This window comes from Lathamus discolor, chromosome 8, assembly GCF_037157495.1.
Source record: "Lathamus discolor isolate bLatDis1 chromosome 8, bLatDis1.hap1, whole genome shotgun sequence".
Classification (NCBI taxonomy): Eukaryota; Metazoa; Chordata; class Aves; order Psittaciformes; family Psittacidae; genus Lathamus; species Lathamus discolor.
The window spans coordinates 1,952,465-1,974,585 of record NC_088891.1 but is presented as its reverse complement, the minus strand read 5'-3'; the positions used below and the strand labels follow the sequence as shown (position 1 = coordinate 1,974,585).

General features: G+C 54.1%; 1 protein-coding gene and 1 long non-coding RNA gene across 5 annotated transcripts; both read left to right on the top strand.

The window, feature by feature from the left end:
- Positions 1-558: 558 nt before the first annotated feature.
- Positions 559-5,826, top strand: SKOR1 (SKI family transcriptional corepressor 1). Of its 2 annotated transcripts, XM_065688420.1 has the most exons (9): positions 559-625; positions 1,463-3,437; positions 3,519-3,615; positions 3,989-4,096; positions 4,177-4,248; positions 4,451-4,525; positions 4,622-4,696; positions 5,339-5,404; positions 5,507-5,826. In XM_065688420.1, the coding sequence occupies exons 2-9, from the start codon at positions 1,479-1,481 to the stop codon at positions 5,602-5,604; spliced, it is 2,550 nt and encodes an 849-aa protein (XP_065544492.1). In that variant the 5' UTR covers positions 559-625; positions 1,463-1,478; the 3' UTR covers positions 5,605-5,826. The 2 variants fall into 2 exon arrangements, with proteins under 2 accessions (XP_065544492.1, XP_065544491.1); XM_065688419.1 differs by having other exon boundaries at positions 1,463-3,615.
- A 1,382-nt stretch (positions 5,827-7,208) lies between these two features.
- Positions 7,209-16,169, top strand: LOC136018780 (uncharacterized). Of its 3 annotated transcripts, none has more exons than XR_010614572.1 (5): positions 7,209-7,347; positions 11,778-11,901; positions 12,752-12,979; positions 14,856-14,917; positions 15,866-16,169. It is a non-coding gene; the product is annotated as an uncharacterized LOC136018780 (long non-coding RNA). The 3 variants fall into 3 exon arrangements; XR_010614570.1 differs by lacking the exon at positions 7,209-7,347 and adding an exon at positions 10,919-11,354; XR_010614571.1 differs by lacking the exons at positions 7,209-7,347; positions 14,856-14,917 and adding an exon at positions 10,919-11,354.
- Positions 16,170-22,121: the final 5,952 nt, after the last annotated feature.

The window sequence follows — 22,121 nt, the reverse complement described above, 5'->3', positions numbered from 1 at the left end:
CCCCCCCCCCCCGCGCTCCTCTTTTCGTTGCCGCCCGCTCCCAGCGCAAACTTTCAACGAGCGCCGCTCCCCCCGGGGACACCCGCACCGCGGGGGGGGCGCGGAGCCCCGCGTAGGCGCGGCCCGGGGCTGATCCCGGCTCTTACCTCGGGCAGCCCGGGCGGGTCCCGCTCGGTGGCGGCCCCCACGCCCCCCCCCCGTTCAGCCGTGCCTTAAAGCCGCGCCGTGATTGACTGGAGCGCATCGGTGATTGACGGCCGCGGGGTCCCGGAGGCAGTTAATGTAAATATGCGGGTGCTAAGTGGGTGTGTCTTCCCGTTATTTTAGCTGTCACCGGATCAATGTGCGGCGTCTCCAAGTACGGATCCGGATCCTCCCTCGGTGGCGCCGTTGGTCACTCGCTCTTGTTGCATCGCGCCCGGGCGGACGCGGCGGCGGGGCGGGCGGCGGCCCCGAGGCGTCGGTGAAGGGCGCGCCGCTGCCCGCCCGCCCCGCTCCCCGGCGGCTGCCCGCGGTCAAGGGCTCGGTGGGGAAGGGACCCCCCCGGCCGATGGCGGCCCCGCCGCCGGGCTGCGGCCCCTAGCCCCGAGGAGAGCCTGCACGTCCAGCCGGGCTCCGCGGCGCGGTAAGTGGGGCCGGGGGGAGGATGGAGGGGATGGGGATGGGGATGGGGGGGGGGGTGGAAAGGGAATCGGGGCTCGTTTTCGGTCGGAGCTCCCCGTTATTTTGTGTCATTACCACGGAAGCCGCTTACCGCCGGGAGCCCTCCCCGCTAAGCCAATTTGCCCGGCTCGCTGCTGCCCTTCTGCTGCTACGTGCTGAGGGTCCTGCCCGCCCCGGCCCCTAATCCGCCCGCTCCTAATCGCCCGCCGGAGACACGACAAAGGGGCTCCGGGGCCGCCGCTGTCCGAGCCCCGCTCCGATCCGCTCCTGGCACCGAGCGGCAAGTTTCGGCCCTCCCGGTTCGGCCACCGGCTCGGCCCCCCCCAGCGCCGCTGCTGCGGGACGCACCGGGCGCATCCTCCGGCGCGGTTCGTTGGAGCCTGCCCGGTGCTCGCCGCAACCGGCGGCCCGGCCCGGCCCGGCTCGGAGAGCCGGCACAAAGGGAAAGGACGCGGCACCTCCGGGGGACCCGGGGCTGGGGGTGCTCCACAACCTCCCCCCCCCCCCGGCCGGGACGCCCTTGCCCTGGGCAGCCGCAGGGTTCCCGGGGCCGCTCCGGGCAGCGGGTACGGGAGCGCTCGGTACCGGCGGCTGCGGCGCGGGGGATGCGCTGCGGCTCGGCCGAACCCCTCTGGGCCTGCCCCCGGCTGGGGGGTCCTGCGGAAGCGCCCCGGAGAGCTCCAGACCGGGGTCGTCAGCGCCGAGCGGGGCCCATGCGGGCGGCGGAGCGGGGCCGCGGGCGCGGCGGCGGGGCCCGGAGCGCTGCTAACCCGCGCCTTTCCCCGGTTTCGTTTTGCAGGGGCGTTTTGGGGGGAATGGAGGCGATCGCCACTCAGATGGGAAATGGGAGAGATGCAAGCTCCTCCCCAAATTCAAAGCAAGAGCTGCAGCCGTACCAGGGCTCCAATACCCTCAAGCCCAACCAAGTGGGTGAGACCTCTCTGTACGGCGTGCCCATCGTGTCCCTGGTCATCGACGGGCAGGAGCGGCTGTGCCTGGCGCAGATCTCCAACACGCTGCTCAAGAACTACAGCTACAATGAGATCCACAACCGGCGGGTGGCCCTGGGCATCACCTGCGTGCAGTGCACGCCGGTGCAGCTGGAGATCCTGCGGCGGGCCGGGGCCATGCCCATCTCCTCCCGCCGCTGCGGCATGATCACCAAGCGGGAGGCGGAGCGGCTCTGCAAGTCCTTCCTGGGCGAGCACAAGCCGCCCAAGCTGCCCGAGAACTTCGCCTTCGACGTGGTGCACGAGTGCGCCTGGGGCTCCCGGGGCAGCTTCATCCCGGCCCGCTACAACAGCTCCCGCGCCAAGTGCATCAAGTGCAGCTACTGCAGCATGTACTTCTCCCCCAACAAGTTCATCTTCCACTCCCACCGCACCCCGGACTCCAAATACACGCAGCCCGACGCCGCCAACTTCAACTCCTGGCGCCGTCACCTCAAGCTCAGCGACAAAACGGCCACCGAGGAGCTGTCGCACGCCTGGGAGGATGTCAAGGCCATGTTCAACGGCGGCACCCGCAAGCGGACCTTCTCCCTGCAAGGGGCGGCCGCCGGCGGGCCCGGTGCCGGCTCCCCGGCCGCCAAGGCCGCGCTGCACCCTCCGCCGCCCGCCGGCCCCGAGCTGGCCCCGGCGCACAAGAGCCTCCGCTGCAGCGGGCAGGAGCCGGCGGGCGACCGAGGGGCGCTGGGGCTCCCGGCGGCGCACGGCGGGGCGGCGGGCGCGCACGGCGGGGCGGGCGCGGTGCGCAGCTACCCGGTGATCCCGGTGCCCAGCAAGGGCTTCGGGATGCTGCAGAAGCTGCCGCCGCCGCTCTTCCCCCACCCCTACGGCTTCCCCGCCGCCGCTTTCGGACTCTGCCCCAAGAAGCAGGAGGACGCGCTGGGCGGCGCGGGGGGCGGCGAGGCGGGCAAGGGCGGCGCGCTGCCCCCCGGCATGTTCTGGGGCCCCCCGCACCCGCACCCGCACCAGCCGGCGCAGCCGCCGCACCAGCCCGGGGCCGCCAAGGACTCCGGGGTCTACCCCTCCTTCCCCGTGTTCTGGCCGGCCGCAGGCAGCCTCCCGGTGCCGCCCTACCCCGCGCAGAGCCAGGCCAAGGCGGCGGCCACGGCCGTGGTGGTGGCGGCCGCAGCGGCTGCGGCGGCAGCAGCGGCCGAGCCGCCGGGGCTGTCGGGCCGGCACGGAGAGCTGGAGGGCTCGGAGCCGTCGGGCAGCGGGAGGAGCAGCGCTACCCCTCAGGAGGGCGCCGGGGCAGAGGGCGAGCGCTGCCCGAGCGCGCTGTCGCGGGCGGCGGGCGAGGAGGAGCGCTCCGGGGACGAGGCGCTGCTCGCCCCGCTGCCCCTGCCCAGGAAGGGCAGTTACCTCTCCGCCTTCCGCCCCGTGGTGAAGGACGCCGAGAGCATCGCCAAGCTCTACGGCACCCGGGATGCGTACGGCGGCGCGGCGCCCCGCGGGCCCGGTTACCTGTCCCCGGACTTCCTCAGCGAGGGCAGCTCCAGCTACCGCTCGCTCTCGCCCGGGGGGGACACGGCCGAGGAGCCCGAGGTGGACGTGGAGTCCAACCGGTTCCCGGAGGACGAGGAGGAGGACAGCGCCGCCGCACCCCCCGACGGACGGGACCCGCCGCCGCCCCGGCTGCTGGCCGGTACCGAGGAGCCGCCGCCGCCCGCCGATGGGCCCGAGGAGAAGGCGGCCGAGCCGGTGGCGCAGGAGGGCGGGCAGGCCCCAGACGGCAGCCCCGAGAGGAGCAGCAGCAGCGGTGGCTACGAGGTGCGGGGCCGGGAGGGGGCACGGGACACTCTGCCCTCGGGGGTCTCCCGCGGGGCCCCCCCCTCACTCGCTGTCTTGCAGGTGTTCGCTCCGGACCGGGGGGAGCATCTGCAGCAGCTGAAGTCCGCAGCCGCGCTGGGAGCCCCGGCCGCGTTCCTGTGCCCCCCCGAGGCGAAGGGTAACTGGGGCCGGGGGGCGGGAGGCCGGTGCGCACCGACGGCGCGGCCCCCGGCATTGCCCCCAACGGCTGCTCGGCCCCGGGGGGCGTCCGGGGCCTCTGATTTCGTTCGGGGCTTTACGGGGGAAACGCGAGGGTAAACGGTTTGGGGATGGGGGACGGGGCCAGGCCCCCCCCCGGGGCCGGGGCTGTCAGGGCCGCGCTGGGAGCGGGGGGCAGAGCTCCTGCCGCAAGCTACTTTCCAACCGCAAAGCGATTAGGATGTCCGCTAAGAAGGTTTTAACGAGGGCTTTGTCCGTAATTATGTAATTAAGGGTATATCAGGACCGTACTTTCATTGCTTACGGTTGAAAATCGGTTTATTACCTTTAAGAGCAAGATAAAGAAGACAATCACTCCGCGGCAGAGGATTTAGAGACCAGAAAATCCTATCAGGACCAAAGGAATGTCTCTCATCCCAGCCCTGTAAATACCGACAGAGGTAAGCGCCGGTCCGCGGCGCGATGCGCGCTCCGCCGGGCCCCGCCGTGGGGCTGACCCGCAGTGTCCCCCCCCCCGCAGGAGAGGACACCCTCGGCATGGATGTCGCCGGGACGCAGCTGGTGGAGAAGGACATCGAAAACCTGGCCCGAGGTGAGGCGGGGACGGGTGCCCCGCGGTTGGGGGGCTCTGGGGGGACCGCCCGGCCTGTCCCCGCCGCTCGAGGTATTTGTGTTTGCGGCAGGAGTGATTAACTCCTGTGATTAATGTAACGTAATGCGATTAGCGCCGCGCTGAGCCGCCTCCAGATGGAAAAGTGCGGGCTCCCCTCAGCCCCCCATGTATCTTTAAACAGATGAGTTACAAAAACTGGTCCTGGAGCAAATGGAGCTGAGGAAAAAGCTGGAGAGGGACTTCCAGAGCCTGAAAGGTACCGGAGGCACCCCCAGCCCCTCCTGCCCCGCCGGGGAGCGGGGCCGGTGCTGGGGAACGGTGCTGATCCCCCCCCACCCCGGGTGTCCCCCAGATAACTTCCAGGACCAGATGAAGCGGGAGCTGGCGTACCGGGAGGAGATGGTGCAGCAGCTCCAGATCGTAAGAGGTGAGGCCCGGCCGTTACCTTCGTTTCTTTACTCTCCTTTTTGTTTCTCTCCTTTTCCTTTTTTCCTTTCCATTCCCTTCCTTTTTCTTTAATTTTCTCTCCCGTTTTTATTTCCTTTATTTTTCCTTTTTCTTTCGTCTTTTTTTTTCTCCTTTCTTTTATCCCCTTTTCCTTTTTTCCCTCTCTTCTCGTTCTTTTTCTTTTCCTTCACGTTCTATTTCTTTTCCTTCTCGTTCTTTTTCTTTTCCTCCTCGTTCTTTTTCTTTTCCTCCTCGTTCTTTTTCTTTTCCTCCTCGTTCTTTTTCTTTTCCTCCTCGTTCTATTTCCTTTCCTTCTCTATCTTTTTCTTTTCCTTTTCTTTCCCTTCTCTCTCTTTTCTCCTTCCGTGCACTCCGCTTCTCCTCGGCATTTCGAGCCTCCCTGCAAACGGCTGCGAGGCATCATCACAAGGGAACGAACGAATCTTCCCTCTCGCAGCAATTTCCACCCGGTCTTAAAACCCAAGGCATAAAATCAGCCCGGGAGCCAAGCCCGGCTCCCCCCCCCCCCCCATCCCATCCCATCCCATCCCATCCCGTGTTCCCCCTTTCCCCTTCCATCCCCGACGGGGTGGGCGCACTACGATGCTCTCCCGCATCCCAGACACGCTGTGCAACGAGCTGGACCAGGAGAGGAAAGCGCGCTACGCCATCCAGCAGAAGTTGAAAGGTACCGGGGGGGGGGGAGGCTGTGTGTGTACATTAAGGGGGGGCCGACACCCCCCCTCCCCGCGTTGGGGGGGCCCGGGGTGACGGCTCCATCACTTGGCAGAGGCCCACGACGCGCTGCATCACTTCTCCTGCAAAATGCTGACCCCGCGGCACTGCACGGGGAACTGCTCCTTCAAGCCGCCGCTGCTGCCCCAGTGAGCTCCCCCCCACCCCGGACCCCCCCAAACCCCGAAGCCATGCGGGCAGAGCCCACACAAGCCATTTCCACGAGGAGACACTTGTACATAGAGGACTCGGAGCCCGGCTTTCCTCGGACTGGCAATACGGCGGGGAGCGGCCCCGGGATGGCCGGGAATGGGGGAGCCGGGCCCCCCGCTCCGAGCCCCACGCCCCCCGGGGCCCCCCGCTCCGGCCCCCTTATCCCCCCCGTGTGTCCGCTTCTTCCACCCTTGTCCAGACTGGAAACAAAAGTGGCGATGTGCAATGGATATAAATGTACTGTGATTCTCTTGGTACAGTATTTGTTGGATCTTTATTTATTTATGATGTATATTTATTCCCCTCCCCTTCGGGCCCCCCTCGTTCCTCACCACTCCCCCCCCGTACATTTATGGATGTAACAGCACTTTACCGGGCGGTCCGGCCTCCGGAGGCAGAACAACGCTCGCCCGCTCTGGGGAGAGCCCCCTCTGTACGTGATTTTTGGGTCTTTAATAAAAGCCGACTTTAAGAAGCCGCCTGCTGCGTGGGGCTGTCCCGGGGTGGTGGTGGTGGTGGGGGGGTGTGCGGGGGTTCCCCCCACCCATAGGGACACCGTGGTCGGGCTCACTGGGCCCCGACGGCCGCCCCTGGGCCTGGGGTAAGGGCCCGACACCGGGTGCGGGAGCTGCGGGGTGGGGGGGGGCTGCCCGCTCCCCTGCCGCGTTCCCCGCTCCCCCTCCTCGTCGTCGCCGCAGACGGGAGCTCATTAATGCCCATTTATATGCTCGTTTCACACATGAAAGTATTACATTAATGAGCTCCGAGAGCGACGCGGAGGTGCTCGCACACCTATTAGCCCTAAATACCTGTTTTCAGCCTGGGATTAACCTAGCGCGGCATCTTGGAGGGCCGGGAGCGGGGCAAGGACCGGGAGGGGGGAAGTTGCACCTCGTACCGGAGTCCTGGGGCGTTCCGGGAGCGGGAGGAGACACAGAGCGGGGGGGTTTGCACCTTGCCCCGTGGTCCTGCAGCGCATCGGGGCTACCGGCGTCGGGAGGGGGACGCACACCGCAGCGCTGCGCCCCGGGGCTGCGGAGACCGGGAGCATGCAGGGATCGGGGCTGGAGGGTGCACGCGGTGGGGGGTACACGTTGTCCAGCCCGGTTGCTGCCGTGCGAACCGTCCCCGGGAGCTCCGCAGCGCGGATCCGTCGGGATCACTTTCCGGGAGTCATTAACGGGAGCACCCGCGGTTCCGCGGGCACTGCCGCCACCGCGTGGGCAAAGTCGGTACTGCAGCTCCGGTCACCGGCCCCGGGGTGCTCCCGGCGGCCGCAGCACTGCAAGGTGCAGAAGCAGCTTCATCAGGCACTATCCGCTCCCCCCCCACACCCCCCAAAGCAATCCACCACGGCTTTTCCCTGCGGGAATTGAGTGCCCGACCCTGGGATCAGCTGTGCTGGGGCACGAGGGCGTCCTTCGTCACCTGCGGGTGAGGAAGATCATTGCTGAGGCATGTGGATGTGGTCAGCTGGGCTGCAGGTTATAAAACCCTTGGGGTGGAAGTGCTCCGACTATTTCCTTTGGCTTTGCTCTTTTCTGAGAGCATCAAGAGAAGCTCTTGTGGCTCGTTTGGGGTCAAGCATCCTTTTGTGCAGGGTGAGCTGCAGAAGGTGTCTGTGGTACATGACCATGAGCAGGCGCAGCAGGGCTGAGGTTGCTGGTAGCATCTCACAAGCAGGTAAGCCCTTGGGAATGGGGATCCTACTGCTGGGACATGGGAGGGATGTATAGACCAAGGAGACAGCAGCAAAGAGATGAATAAAAAGAGTCAGGCTATGTGAGCTGAGAGGTTGGTTGCTTGAGGGAGTGAAGTATTTGGGTGTCCTTGGAGCTTGTAGAGAAGCAGCTGGACCTCTTTCCTTGCATGGTAGGTTTAGATTAGACATCAGGCAGAAGCTCTTTGCTGTGAGGGTGCTGAGGCGCTGGCACAGGGTGCCCAGAGAAGCTGTGGCTGCCCCATCCCTGGCAGTGCTCAAGGCCAGGTTGGACACAGGGGCTTGGAGCAAGCTGCTCCAGTGGAAGGGGTCCCTGCCCGTGGCAGGGGTTGGGGCTGGATGGGCATTAAGGTCCCTTCCAACACAAACCAGGCTGGGATTCTCTGTTCCCCTCTGCCTGGGTTACCACTGGTACCTCATGGGCTGGAGGTGGCAAAGGGGAACTGCACAGGATCCACGGAGAAGCTCAGCCGGGCTTCCTGTTGTCATTGTTGTACCTTAAAGGGGCTGGACACCCCAGACCCACAGCTGGGCCTGCTGTGTGGAGCCTTCCCACCTCCTGCTGTCCTTATCCCAAGCTTTCCCCACCAGCTCCTTGGTCCAGGAGCCCATCCATCCTCCGCTGTGCTCACCTGCTTGGGCACACTGCGCGCAGTGTCAGCGCTTACCAACACGGGTGCAAAAATGAGCTATTGTGTTATATTAATATTTTCACACTACTTAGCTCTCATTAAAATGTACTTTGCTGAATTTAAAATGCGACTTCAAATGACACAACGTATTAAGTGCTTAATATACTAGAAATTATGAAACTATTATAGTCCAAGTCGTATGAAATAATTAGAGTGAATTAAACTTCACCAGCAGGATGAGGGAAAGGCTTCAGATTTGTTCTTCTTTTAGTCTTAAAATACTAGAATGTGGAAACAGCCCCTGACAATAAAGAGCCAGAGTTAGGATTTCTAAATAATTAAAGCAGGAAAAGCCTGCAGTGTGTGTATTTGAGCCTGTGATGAATCTGGAACTGGGGGAAGCAGAAGGTCTGTTTGCTGTAGCTGATGGAGTTGTTCTTTCAGGCCGGTGGCAGAGCATCTCCTTGAAGCTGCTCACCAGACCTCCAGCCTTGCCAAGGCTTGTCCTCATGTGCTGTTTCCCTCTTGTACACGCTCTTGGAGGTCAGCAGATGGGATGGCTCCCAGGGACAGAGCAGTGTCCTCTGTGGCATCCTTGAGCTGAAAGTCCCCTTTGGAAGCAGCTTGCCTCTTAATGGGGTGCAAACACCAGAGTCGCCCCTGGTTAGAATCATGGTGACTGGATAGGCCTGGCCCCTCGTTTTGGGGAGTGCTTTGAGCCATCACATGGGAGTTGGGGTTGGGTTGTGGGTGCTTTTCTTACACCCTGGTGCACGGGGTGGACTCGGGGCTGATCGATGCTCTCCGGTGGATCCACAGCAGCGATGCAAAGCGCCCCACGGATGGGCTGCGGGCTTAGGCAGGGTGTGACTGAATGGGATCCACGGCACCCATGCTGCGGCATGCGCTGGGTGCCCCGCATGGCCCGGACCCGGTGCTCAGCGCCTCGCAGGCTCCAAAGCTCCACCACCGACCCTGCGCGGAGCGGGGTCGGCTCCGATGCAGCTGCACGCAGAGGCCAGGAGGTGGCGCTCTCAGCACCGCTCCGCTGCGCTCCCCGCTCCTTTTGTCCGGGTCTGAGCCGAGGCTCCGGGCAACTTCAATGGAAACTGCCCCAAATCAGCCCTCGGCAAAGGCAGGACCGAGCCGGGGGGCTCAGCCGAGCAGCTGAGCTGGGCCATTGCCTCTGTGCCCGGCCGGCCTGCAGTGGGGAAGCTGTGGAGCCCATCACTGGCTCAAGAAGTGCTTGCACAGTGCTCGGAACGAGCAGCCAGGGGATGTCAGTCTGCCCGTGCCGGGCTGCGGTGCCATGGGTGGGAGGCAGCCCCCATAGGCTCACAGGTCCCTTTCACTTACCTCCTGATCAGGTTATGTGGGGTCTTCTCCCCACAACACAGGGGAGAGGGAATAAAGCAGCTCTCCCATGAAATCCTGGTGTCAGGAGCAGGACCGGGGGTCTCAGGCCTGATTCTGGGCACTGGACCAGTGGTACCGTTACAGGTAACTGAAGATGCTCTGCCCCAAAGTGAGGACAGACTCTTCTTCAGTAAATGCATAAGGCTCTCGCCAGATTTATGGGGTGGTATCAGATAAACAGTGCTGTGCTGGGGTGAACGCTGGGAAGGCTAACACTCGAGTTAAAAGAGAGAAAAATGGTCCTTAATTTGCCTCCTTGAGGATTATTTAGGTTCCACCAACTGTATCATCAAAAGACACATTTGCTTGGAAAGTCTAATCATTAAGAACAAAGAACTTGCCAGCAAGCATCTGAAAAAGTGTTAACTTGTTTTATCTGTCCCTTTGATTTCAAGGGACTATTTGCTGTTGGTGACAGGGGGGAAAATTAATTGCCTGATGAAGCTTTTGGAGAAGGAGCTGTCTGGTCCTGGCCAGCGTGGCACGCTGCACGGAAGATGGGTTTGAGATTCAGCCGACTTGGAGAGCGCTCTGTCAATGCTGATTTATTGCTATAGTAAAGTATAGCCAGTGAGTACAGAGCTACAGGGAAAACGTGTTCCCTTTTCCAGTGACTTCTGAGCCCAGCGTGGGTCTGGAAACCAGCAGGTCTGTGGAAGGCTTTAGAGCAACCCCTGCTCAAATCGGGCTGCCGACACCAGGTTGCTCAGGGCTGTGTTTAGCGGAGACCTGAATAGCGGAAGAAAGGTGGAGAGGGGCTTTTGACAAGGGCCTGTAGGGGTAGGACAAAGGGGAATGGCTTTAAACTGACAGCATTCCGGCCCAAACCAGTCTGTGATCTTCCCCTGCCTGCAGTGCTTCACCTCCCTCACAATCAAATAGAGTTAAGTGTTTTCCTGTCATCTACTCAGGACATCTCATGTTGCCCATCACCTCTTGCTGTGCTGCCCCGAGGTAAGTCTGACTCTGCCTTCTCTCCACCATCCCACCACCAGCAGTGAGACCTCCCCTTTGCCTCCTCCCCTCTCCTCACTTTTCCCCATACAACGTGCGCTCCATCCCCAAACATCTCAGCCCATCAGGACATCCAGGACCATTCCTGCGAAGCGGCTCTCATGGTATTTGCATTCACAATGTCCTTTCTCCAGTCTGACCAGTAGTCCTGTCCTCCCCTGCATCATCTGCTCCTCCCAGCGCAGCATCATCTGCCAATGCTCTGTCCCATCGTTCTGGTGGCTAATAGGGACAGTATTGATCCTGAGGGATGGCACTGCTCCCTGCCTGCCCGCTGGACTTTGTACCCCAAACACAGTGTTTGAGCAGCCTGGTTGGTTTTCCTGCTAGTCCACTTATCCAGTTCGTATCTCACCAGTTTGGCTCTGAGGATGCTATGGGAAGCTGAGCCAAAAGCCTTGCTACAGTCAAGGTAAATAACCCCCCCTGCTTTCTGTTCATCCACAGAGCCAGCCCTTTAATTGCAGAGAGCATCAGGAACAACTTGTGCCAGGGGAACTGGTGCTGGCTGTTCCCAGTCGCCATCATCTTAGCCTCTTGGAAATGCTCTCTGGCACCATTTGCTCCATCACCTTCCCAGGGTGATGCTGGCAAGGCCAGCTCTTCTGCACCACTTCGGATCCTCCTCTCCGCCCCGCCTGAAGCTGGGTGTCCTGTTTGCTTTTTCCCAGCCATCAACATTGCTGTGACCTTCCAGAGTACCCCCACAGTGACCCTGCTTGGTCCCTTGGGTGCTGCCCAGCAGCACCACAGACATCCAAGTGGCTGAAGTGGACCTGAAGAAGCAGTTGTGATCAAAACACTGTGAGCTGTTGGCTGCCTCACCTTGGCAAGCTCAAAAAGCCCTCTCTTAGGGGAAAAATCCGGCTATTTTGGGACCTGTCTGGCTGCAAGGGATTAGGGACAAGGTGAGTGTGTGTCTGGTCCTTGACTGGCTGGAGGTTCCTCCTGCTGTTACCTTCGGTGCTTTGCGTAAATAGGTTTAACTTGTGCAGCGAAGAGCAGGGCTGGCATCCTTTGGTTACCATTGGAGAACGCCAGGGACAAGTGTGGGCAGGACGAGGAGCAGTATGTAACCGAGCTGGTGTGCCCACACGTGAGGAGGTATGGCTTAATCAAACTGGTGGAGGTCTGGGTGCAAACAAGGCTTCCCGAGCTGCGTGGATGAAAAGTGTGCAGCAGGGTAGCTCTGCCTTGCTTAGGAAATCACTTGTTTATTTCCATGTAACAAAGTGAACTCTGGGTTTCTTGGAAACTTAAAACATATTTTTCCCCTTCTTTTCTTTCCTTTTCTTTTTTTTCCCCCCTTTTCTTTTCTTCCTTCCTTAAAGCTGAAAATTCCTTCCTTTGATCTCCTTTCTGCCTCTTAATGAAGTTGTGGGATCTGACTTCCCGCATCGCGCCTGTTGTTGCCGCTCCGCTTCGCTGCCTGACGGTGATGGAGCAGGGAGAAGGGTGAGCTCCCCTCTCCCGAGTATTTCACACCTCCTAACACCAGCCCAGCTTCAAAGCACACTACAAACACGCCGAGCCCAGGCTGCCTGCGGGAAGGCCACGCTTGCACTGAAGTCGGGAAGAGCTGAGCATGCACATCCGAAGATATAATTTGACACTAACAAATTAATTCTCACTCTTTTTCCATGGAGGATTTAAGCCGCTCGATGCGGGTGGGTTAACTGGGGAGGGCGTGGGCAGGGGGACTGGTGCCTGTGCTGGAGAAGGGATGTTTTCCAGTGCATCCTGTGCAAGAGACAGGGATGGGGTGATGGGTTCTTGGGAACTGTGGCAGTCTGGCTGCCCAGAGACGCTTCTCTTCCATTGCAATTAAATTAACTGGTGCTGTAGGAAGGGAGCAGTGGGCACAATGCATTGCACTGTCCTTGCATGCAGAACTGCAGGAGTATTGGTCCCATTCTGCTCATTGCCAGCCAAAGTGTCCTATGGACGGTCTTGGAGTCCCCAGGGCCCGTTTGCCCCATCCCAGGCATCTCTTGGTGGTGGTTTCCTCATCCCGAACACATCCTGAATTGCCAGTGGTGAGCTCTGAGTGGCTGTGCCAGGCAGGAGATGCTGCAGAAGCTCTCTCACCCAAGGCACAGCCCTTTTGGGAGAGGATGGGAGCACCGTTTCGGGAAGCTTTTGCTGCTCTTGCTTGTGCTGCCCCAGCTGTGGAAGAAAGAGCAGCCTTCAGCTGCTAGGGCTGTTAATGTCACCTTTCACAAGCACTGTGCTCGCAAAGGAACCTGCCAAGTATAGCACGTTTTAATTTGCTCTTTTCCCATGCATTCCTGGATTTATGGCTCAGTTCAGTCCAGTTACTGCTCGCTGTATGGATGTAAAGCTCCCTCCAGAGGGTCACTCCACACCCCAACCTTTGTGGGCTCCCTTGAGGAAGCTGATGTGCTGTTCCCTGGAAAACATCCACCTAAAGAAGAGGCTTATATTTGATTCTTCAGAAGTTTTAGCTTTGAAAGCTGGCAAAGAGATTTGTCTGTCTGGTGATTACATCTAACAGGCTTCTGTCTGAGCGCAGGTATGTTACTTTATTCTGTGCGTGCTTTTAAATGCTTGGTTGTTTTTGGGTAGTATGTGTTTGGGAATATAGCTACACATATTAATTGTGTAAAAATGAAACTAAAAAGAAAAGTGAGGGGCAGAAAAAGAGCAGAAGATGTATTTTCAGTGATGTCTGCACCACGTTGAGAAGCTCATCTGCAGTTGGTTGCCGTCCGCAGCAACTTGTCCAAAGCAAACATTACCAGTCAGTCCAGGTTTGGCTGCATAATTGTTATAAACCCTTGCAAGGGCATCCAGAATAGCACAGCCCTGGAACTACTTCTAGGATTAGGTCCTGCTCCCTTGCAAAATAACCCTTGGCAAGAGCTCAGTTCTCCCTAATAAAAATTCTGTTTTCACAGCCCTAATCAAGTTTTCCAGAGCTGTGGTCCAAATTAGAAACTGCATGCAGGATATCTGACCCAGGAGAGCAAGATGGAGCTTTTCACTTAATGCAATGCCAGGCTGGAAATTTCCAAAGTTCTCAGTGCCTCACCTATAGCAGAACTATGGAGTCTGTCCCAATAAACCTGTCCTTTCCACAGCAGAGCTCCATCAGATCCAAACTCCTGGGCCCTGCTTGCAGGTGGAAGAGTCTCCTTTGGAGGATTCTTCCAGAAATAGCATCTCTTCAGACTTGCAGATGTTGCTGGCTTGTTTTCATGGTGAACCATTGGTTACTGTTATTCGTCACTGGGGAAGGTGGTGAGGAAAAGGGGCAATGGAGCTGAAGCTGCCTTGCTGAGCGAGCATCCAGAGTGGCAGCAGGCTCTGTACTGAGCCCTGCCTGCCTGGATGGCACCCCATGTCTGCAAACCTCTTTGAGGTGCTCCAGAAGTGTTCCACAAGTGGTCTTTGCAGAAGATGCTGTGGTTCCCTAGGATCCCTCCTTGTTTGTTACTTAGAACCATAGAATGGTTTGGGTTGGAAGGGACCTTAGAGATCAGCCAGTTCACAGGGAAGAATGTGGGTCTTCATTTAAATAGCTTTCCACTCTTGTTTTCCCAGCCTTCGATCCAACTGTCTGTCCATAGCTTTCAGTGCCAATGTGTTTTACTTTTCATGTGATAAATGCTCATCTATCAATATTTGGAAAGCAATGAACCCATTAGAGTCTTGACAAGAGATGATCCTGTTATATGCAACCAGGGGATAAATCTCTGCTTGTTCAGTGACACAGCGCACAGGATTCAAGCTATATGTGTTTGTTTTCTGAATGCAAATGCAGAGTGATCCATGGTGGATCATAGAAGAACTTGGCCATCAGCAAACAGTGGAGTGTGCAGGAGAGAGGAGGAAACCCCAGCCACAGTTCATCTTTCTATCTCAGCCTGGCTGGGCTAAAAGATATACAGAAACACTTGGTGAGATCGCTGCTTAGAGGCTCATGTGGGCTCCTGATTGTGGAAACATGTTGGATTATGTGCTACGATGTGGTTGTATAACACCTTTTATAAAGCTCTTGGCACAAAAACAATGCATAAAAATAACAGATGTGGCAAATCACAACCATGTTCTGAAGTCCCGTAGTACAGTTCAGTGAAAACAATGGGCGTGATTTACTTTGGGATTTCTTTTCCCCTCAAAAATGTCCACAGGCAAAGAAATCATAGAAAGAGCAGTAAAAAGGCTAAAGGTGCAAACAAGGTTTTTCCTAAAGACATCTGCAAGTGCTTGGTAACTCAAGGCAGGGAGTAAAGGGGATGGAGGGTCAAGCTTGGCTCAAGTGACTCTTGCTTTCAGTGAGTCTCTTGTAAGCCAAGCAAGCAAACTGTGGTCCTGAGGTGTGTCCCAAGGGAACAACGGTAAATCAGCATCCTGGCTAACAACAAAGTACTCAATTGTCTTCCTAGGACCATCACTTCAGCAAAGGGATGCCCCAAAAGAGCTGCAAATGCATGAGGACCTCTGCAAGGTGTAGTCTCCAGCCTTTGACCATCCCTGGAATTTTCCACATGGGAGATGGGTTTGCAGTGCTCCACAGGGAAGGTCTTGGGTGTTGGGAATGCGGCTTCTCCTATCCCTTTGCGAAGTTGCTGTTATCAGGCTTGTAATCGGAGCAGAATCTGCAACCAGAGAAGGCTCTGCTGCTCCTCCAGCTGATAAAGAGGAACAGGCTCCAAATAAACCCCAACAGTTTACTCCTGCTTGTTGTGGTACATGGTGTCCTCAACACAGGCTGTCCACAGCCCAGAGCACCTCAAACCGGACCCAGGGCTTTAAACTCAGAGGCAATGCTGTGCTGCGGCTGTGTGGAAGAAGAGATAGGATATTGCTGTGGGCTGTGTGTTCTCTGTCTTAGTGTATTTACTTAATGCCTTTTCTGGCTATTGGCCTTTTACACAGTCGATTTCCATGTCAGCTCAAGCCCTAGCCTTGGTTGGCATATGGGACCATGGCTGGTGCGACAGCTCTGTAATAACTGCACTTCCCAGAGCTGAATTTGGCCTCAAGTCTGCTCCATAATGTCCCATTAATTCATTATTCATTGTTTGAGAGAGCCCAGATGTGAGCGCGGGGCCAACTGCTTGGTCCTCTCTGAGCGATTTGGCTAAGAGGTGCCAGTTATTTCTTGGTATAGTTTTGGCTCCCAGATGGAAGAAAACTGCACAATAACTTCAATGAAAAAGGGCAAAATAGCATTAATAGCCTATTTTTATTAGCAGAGAAAAGAAAGACCTTTCAGTGAAAGGCTTCCAGCTTTTAAAAAAAACAAGGAAATTTCAACTGAAAAAGAGAACTTACTGTTTTGAAAGAGTTTGCAGGGTGGAGACGTCAGACTGAAAGGATCTTGTGTAACTCTGATTTTTTTTTTTTAGGCCTAATACTAAATTCACCCATTTATTCCTTTGCTTTACCACAGGAAAATCACTGAGGAATGCTAAGGCTGATTTCCGGACTAGGTGAAAGCGTGCAGCATCTTCCAGGATCAGACCCGGACACTTTTGTCTGTACGTTTTGTCTGGAGAGCTGATATTTCTGTAGCTCTTCCCGCTCTCCAAGCCCTCTGGAGGTGTGAAGTGTTTCTTTTGCATCCAGCAAATGGAACAATAACGGAGGACTTAATTTTCCCATCTGTCAACTAGTCCTGAACAAATTGTACGTCGCTCTCTTTGGAGAGAGATCTTTTAGCTAAATTAAAAGCTTGGGTGTTCACTTGCATGTAACAGAGGTTCTGCGAGGAATTCTGTCATCACATTTCTGGTTGAGATTTTGGTTTAAATGCTCTGCAAATCCCTGAAGATCTGTTTGTGTAACTGGGAGACCGCGGCTCTGTCTGGGGTAACCTCGGGTAACCCAAAGTAATGCGCATCACGGTGTTGAAGCCAGGTTTTGGAGGGAGCTGGTGCTGTATGTTCAGGCTGATTAGTGGTATTGGGAAGGGAAAATTCCTACCCAGGGGCTTTGGAGACATTGCCCTGCTGATGCAAAGCTCTGTTCTGCCCTTCTGAGGATGGCTGAGCACAGGCTGGTCTTTGTTGCTTCCCAGCCTGTCAGACAGCCATGGTATAATGCTGTTTGTCTTGGGCTTGACCCCCTGAGGCTGTACTCCAGCAAAAAGTGCCTTGGGTGGGTTTCTGTAAGTGCTGATGCCTCATTTAAGAACATGTTGGTGGGCTCTTGCACTTGCAGGACTTGTTGGTGTTGGCTGTGCAGGTGATGGCAGTTCTAGGCCACATAGTGCTGCTCTCTTTCCCCCTCAAACCTGGGTCTGGAGCAGCTATTGACATCAGCGGTGCTTTGGGGTGTGCAGGTTTCCCCCTTCCCTTATGTGCAGACAAGCTTTGTGCTCATCTCCCCATGGATGTTGTCCATCCTCCCCCTTGCCACCACCCCAGCGTGACCCAGCTGGCAGGCTCAGATAAGGGCTGAATGGGGAGATAAGAAGCTCTTTTCCTTCTCCTCCCTCATCTGGGGCACCAGCAAATGGTGGAATCCCACAAGCTCTGTTAAACACATGGGAAAGTGGCTGCTAAACGAAATGGGTCACACGTAGACACAGACACCAGTCTCTGAAAGACAGATTCATCAAACGCAGATCTTTGAAAGAAGAGAAATTAGGAAAAATAAAATCAGGGCCAGGTTCCCCCTTCTCCTCAGCACCCCCATCGTGTCCCTTAAGAAGCCACCCTTGAAGCTCCAGGTTTTACCTTGGGCAAACCAGTGTTATGTGATGTGGCGAAGACACACCCTGAAAGAGACAGGTAGGAATTTGGCTTTGGAGCTATTTCCACTGGAAAACAAAAGGGTTTCTGTGATGGTCCAGAGCAAGCGCCAGTTAAAGGGTACGAACTCTTTTTGTACTGTGTTAAATGCAGAATATCACTAGCAAGGTTCATACAGGCCATCAGTTGCTTTTTCTGCCCTTCTTAATTAAGCAGGCTGAGTGCAATGTGATGCAGTCCGGCAATCTGAGAAAACAGGGCAAATAAGTAACTCTTGTTTGTCTGTTTCTCCCTTGGTGATGTGCTTTTAGAGTGGCATCCACGGGTGCAGCAATGCATCCGTTGTGGGACCTAAAATAACAGAGCAGAAGGAAACTGTGGCAGGGCTCTGGCAGGAATCCTCCGGGCTTTACGGCTAGTGTGATTGCTGCTGCAACATGTGCTGCCTTACAAAGGAGGCGTGATAGCTTCATCACACCACTGAGCCTGAACTAGAAGAGGACATAAAAAGGCAGCTATTGACTGGCTGGGGTCTTGCTTGCTCTGAGCCTTGGCATCAGAAGCTGCCGCCGCTGTGATTCCAGTGTCGGTATCCATAGCACGAGCTCTGGAGCAGGCTGGGTTCAAGAGTTTTTGCTGGGTTGTGCTGCAGTGGGGATAAATTATGATGTCAAAACAGAGAGATGTTGTCACACAACCATCTCCCCTTGTGGGGTCAAGGTTCTGCTTTATAGCTTGGAAACCCATTAGTCCATTCAAAAGCATATGGCCAAGAACGGACAAAAAATAGTCTTGTGTGTTTGGGTCAGAGCTACAGACAAAAGGCTCTTTGTGCTAAGAGCTGACAGTGACAAATAAAGAGGAACCTGTTGATCTAGGAGAGAAATGGAGGATTATGAAAAGATCACATGGTGAGAAAAGGACCTTGGCTGTTTGTCTGGCCGTCAGTCTTGCCTGTCAGTATAAATGCTCTCTGCAGCTATGGCATATCTGTTAATAGAACTGCTGCCTCCTGCTCCCATGGTTTCTTTCCTAGCCTACGAAATGCTACCTGTGCCACCCTCACGAGCCCACATCAGAGCGGTGATATGCTCCTAACTGGATCCTGGCCATGTGCTAGGTGTTAGGTGGAATAATTAATGCCTGCAAATCTCCCTGATAGCACCGGGAGTGCTAGGAACAGTAAATGCTACAAAATAGTGTCTGTCCAACCGTGACACATAAATACAGGGCACAAAGAAAACCCAATAACAAACTCCACTCCCTATCATTCAACAAAGTTATTGGAAGGAACCCAAAAGCTATGTCTAATGTTAATAATAAGTGTATTTCCCAAAGGTAACATTTGATTTCTATCCAAACCCAAACATATTTGAAGCTCTGCCTGAACGTCATTGTATAGCAGATTAACCGGGACAGTTTAATCTGTGAATAACTTTGCAAAGCCTTCAGCCAGCTCTGAAGAAATAGCACCAGTCTTGACAAGACTGGGCTACAAAACACTTCACAGACAATGTGGAGGGTTTGAGGGGTTTTTTTTTTCCACAGTAAGTCTGGAGAAAGTAGAGGAATGCTTTGGTTTTGTGGCACGCACATCTGGCGAGCGCACATTGCTGATCGGTGTGCAGAGAACACGCTGAACAGAAATATTGATATTGAACATTGATGGGCTGCCTAAAATGACCTCCAGAGTCTATGAAGTGCATCACAGATTCAAAGGGAAAAAAATCTATTATAGCCCATTATGTTCTGGAATGTATCCGAGTCCATCAGCAGAGAGTGCCAGCGACTCGCTGCATTTGCTGTAGTGGAGGAGACCTATGAAAACATGTTGAATTCAAAATAAACGGGGTGTATGTAGGGGGAAATAACAACAGAATGGGTTTTCTCTGCTTTCATTTATAGCTGAAGAGACTGCAGTGGGCAAGGTGGCTGGAAAAGCAAACACAGAGGGAAAGATCCCTTGCTGTTCTCTAAGCAGTTGTTCAAAATCAATGCAGATAATGCACTTGGAAAGGACGGTCTCATTTACTGGTTTTCAGTAAATTGCCGGGCTGTGCTTCCCAGTGATAATGTGATAGTCGCGGCTGTGCCAGTAAGAATATACTTGAAGTGTGCAATTCCTTTGGATAACTTAGTCTGGGATGCCCTAAATTCTGTATGTTACCTGAGAAATATCTAGAGCTGCGGCATATCTCCCCTGGTGGCACAGTGTGTGTCTCAGTTCTCTGCAGCTTATTCCAAAGACACAACAAACTGCTTAAAACCAGTATCCTCCTGCAGAGAGAAACACCACCTCCAGCTTACTACAGCCTGGCATGGCCTCTCTGGGAAAGGAGAGGTGTTTTCTAACCACTGCTCTTCCTTCTTCCTTTGCCGCCTTGATTTTTCCATCCCTGGTAGTGGGTGATACGCTCCCAGTAATGTCAATGCTGCTGGCTTAGGCTTAGGGTCCAATTATCCTCATTAGTATAAACTAACAATTCCTAGTTCAAAGTAGGTTTGCTATGGACAAGACCACTAGGGATTTAGTGCCTGATACTGGAGTTGGTCCTTACTTTTGCTTTGAATAGTAGTTTTTAACTGGAGGCAGATCAATTTATAAATGCTTTGGGAAAACAGTTTCAATGGTAAATATGATCTTTATTAATATTTTCTTTGTTAATTCATTGATGTTAAAGAGCTTTGAAGATGAAAGCACTGTCTGCAATAAATATTAACATTATTCCAACTTATTTTAATGTTGCAAGCATTCCAGCGCCATCACCTTTCATCCAAGAATCTCAAAGTGCTTTTCAAATGTTATTTTCCTCTCAACAGTCCAGGGAGATACCTATTATTATCACCATCCCCGTTTCACAAAGGAGTCATTCCAAGTGTATTTTATCCCATGACTTGGTCAAAAACAGGTAATATGGCAGGAGTCTATTTGGAGCTGATCCAAAAATTCCTGACTCCTATTCTCCTGTTCTTGTTGCTAGACAGCATTCCCTTCTTGGGAGTGGGGTGCAACACTCACCTGCGTGGCACTTGCCTGCCGTCTTAGGTGCTTTTATTGGTTGCTTTTAAAAGAAACAACGAAAAATAGGTGATAGCCATGCTGGTATTGAGGAAATAAAACTCTCCAAAATCAGAATTATGACATTTATTGATCTTATTGAGTGGGATAGGGTGGATTTTAAGTATCTCTTAATGTGCAAGAGTAAATCTTCATTTGATGCTGGTTTAGAGTCCTATTGTAGAGTCAGAATCTCATAATCCATACTCAAAAGACAATTAAAATGACAGAATTTTCTCAAGCACAGTGCAGGTAAGGCTATATTGTGGTGGAGAGCGCAGGTGAGCATGAAAGGTGCGAGCTAACTAGCACATGCTGCAGCTGAAACTTCTAAACCATTCTCCCCAAACCCAAGGCTGAGTTAATGGTGAGAGCAGAAGGCTGTCTGGGGACAGCATGACTGCAGCAACCCATGAGAACCATGCAAAGTTCAAAAATAGCAGTATTGTCAGGCAGAAAAACAGCATACATGTAATTTTCAGGTAATTGCTACAGTATAATTAGCTCTGTTGTTTTCAGATGAGCCATCTAAACTGAACTCCACTTGCTACTGGAACTCAGCTTTATTTACAATGTTCCCAGGACTAAAGTGGTTCTTTAGAAATAGTGATTAGGTACAGAATAAAGACGTGAGTGCTTCATACCAGATACTGTCTCTGTGCCAGCAGGTGCAGCCTAGCTACCGGCTTTTCATTCAGCATTTTATCCACCTCTACTCCGAACCACTTCAGGCAAGATGAGAGCTAAAGAACAGCAGAAGATAAGCATAATGTACTCCTATACTGCCTACATTAATTACTTCTACAGGTAATAATCTACTCCTTTCCTTCTATGTTGCTTCTCTGTGTGGTCCATAATGGAAGCTGTAGGACAGGAAAGAGGAAAGAGACTCAAATTGTAATAGGTCTTTGCCTTCTTCTAGACCACTGTATGTGACTGATGCCCCATGGAAAATTGTTATAAATGAGGATTATGTGAAGATTTCAGTATTTTATATGTACTGTGTGAGTGCAGGAAAGGGGGAAGTGACACAAAACATCAGAACAAGGATTTACTCTCAAAGTTCTGGAAAATGTAGCACCTTGATTATTATCATTTTCCCACAGAGCTTTGCTTATTAGAAATTATTTAGTATCTGTGGAAGGTAACTTAAGCACTGGGACTTTGCAGTCTTGCACAAAATCACTTTTAATTGGAATGAAGGAGTTTGTCACAGTTAAAACCTGGTTTTGCTGATGCTGCAAGTCTGTACAGCTTAATTAAAAGGCTGCCTCACCTTGCTGAAGGTGTCTGGGAAATAGATGTAGCTTTCTGAGTTTTTTGTCCTCAGGTTTGAGTAGTTCTTGGCCAATTTCAAGCTTCTGAAGCATCTGACACTCTAGGTGTTACTTGGATTGATACAGCACTGTGTATGGATTGGTGATGGCCTGTTGCAGTTGCTTTTAACTTTCCTCTCCTGCTGCGTCCACACATTGTGAAAATGGGTGCTAATGACAAAAAATTCCAATTGTGATTCAGCAAAATGGAATTTTGTTGACAAAAAAATCTGGATTCAGCTCAGCCAAAGGAAATGCTTTTATAAGTGCAGATGAATATCTCGGGAATGACCATTTCTTCTCAAAAGGAAAAAAATCTCACTTTAAAAGAAAAATAGAACAATTCAAATACAAGCTCAGAGAAAAGTGAACAGAGGTACATAGAGAACTAGATCTGTGCAACAGTGGTAGTTTACCTGAGGTAAAAGTTACAGAAGATTAATTTAGGTAAGTTAAACTAAATGCTACAAGGCCAGTAGGATGCTGATACCTTCCTAGCTTGGGATGTCTTTAACATGTATGCCTCAATGCAGTAGAGAAAGCAGCCCCCTATGACATAAAACTCCTCTAGCATGAGTT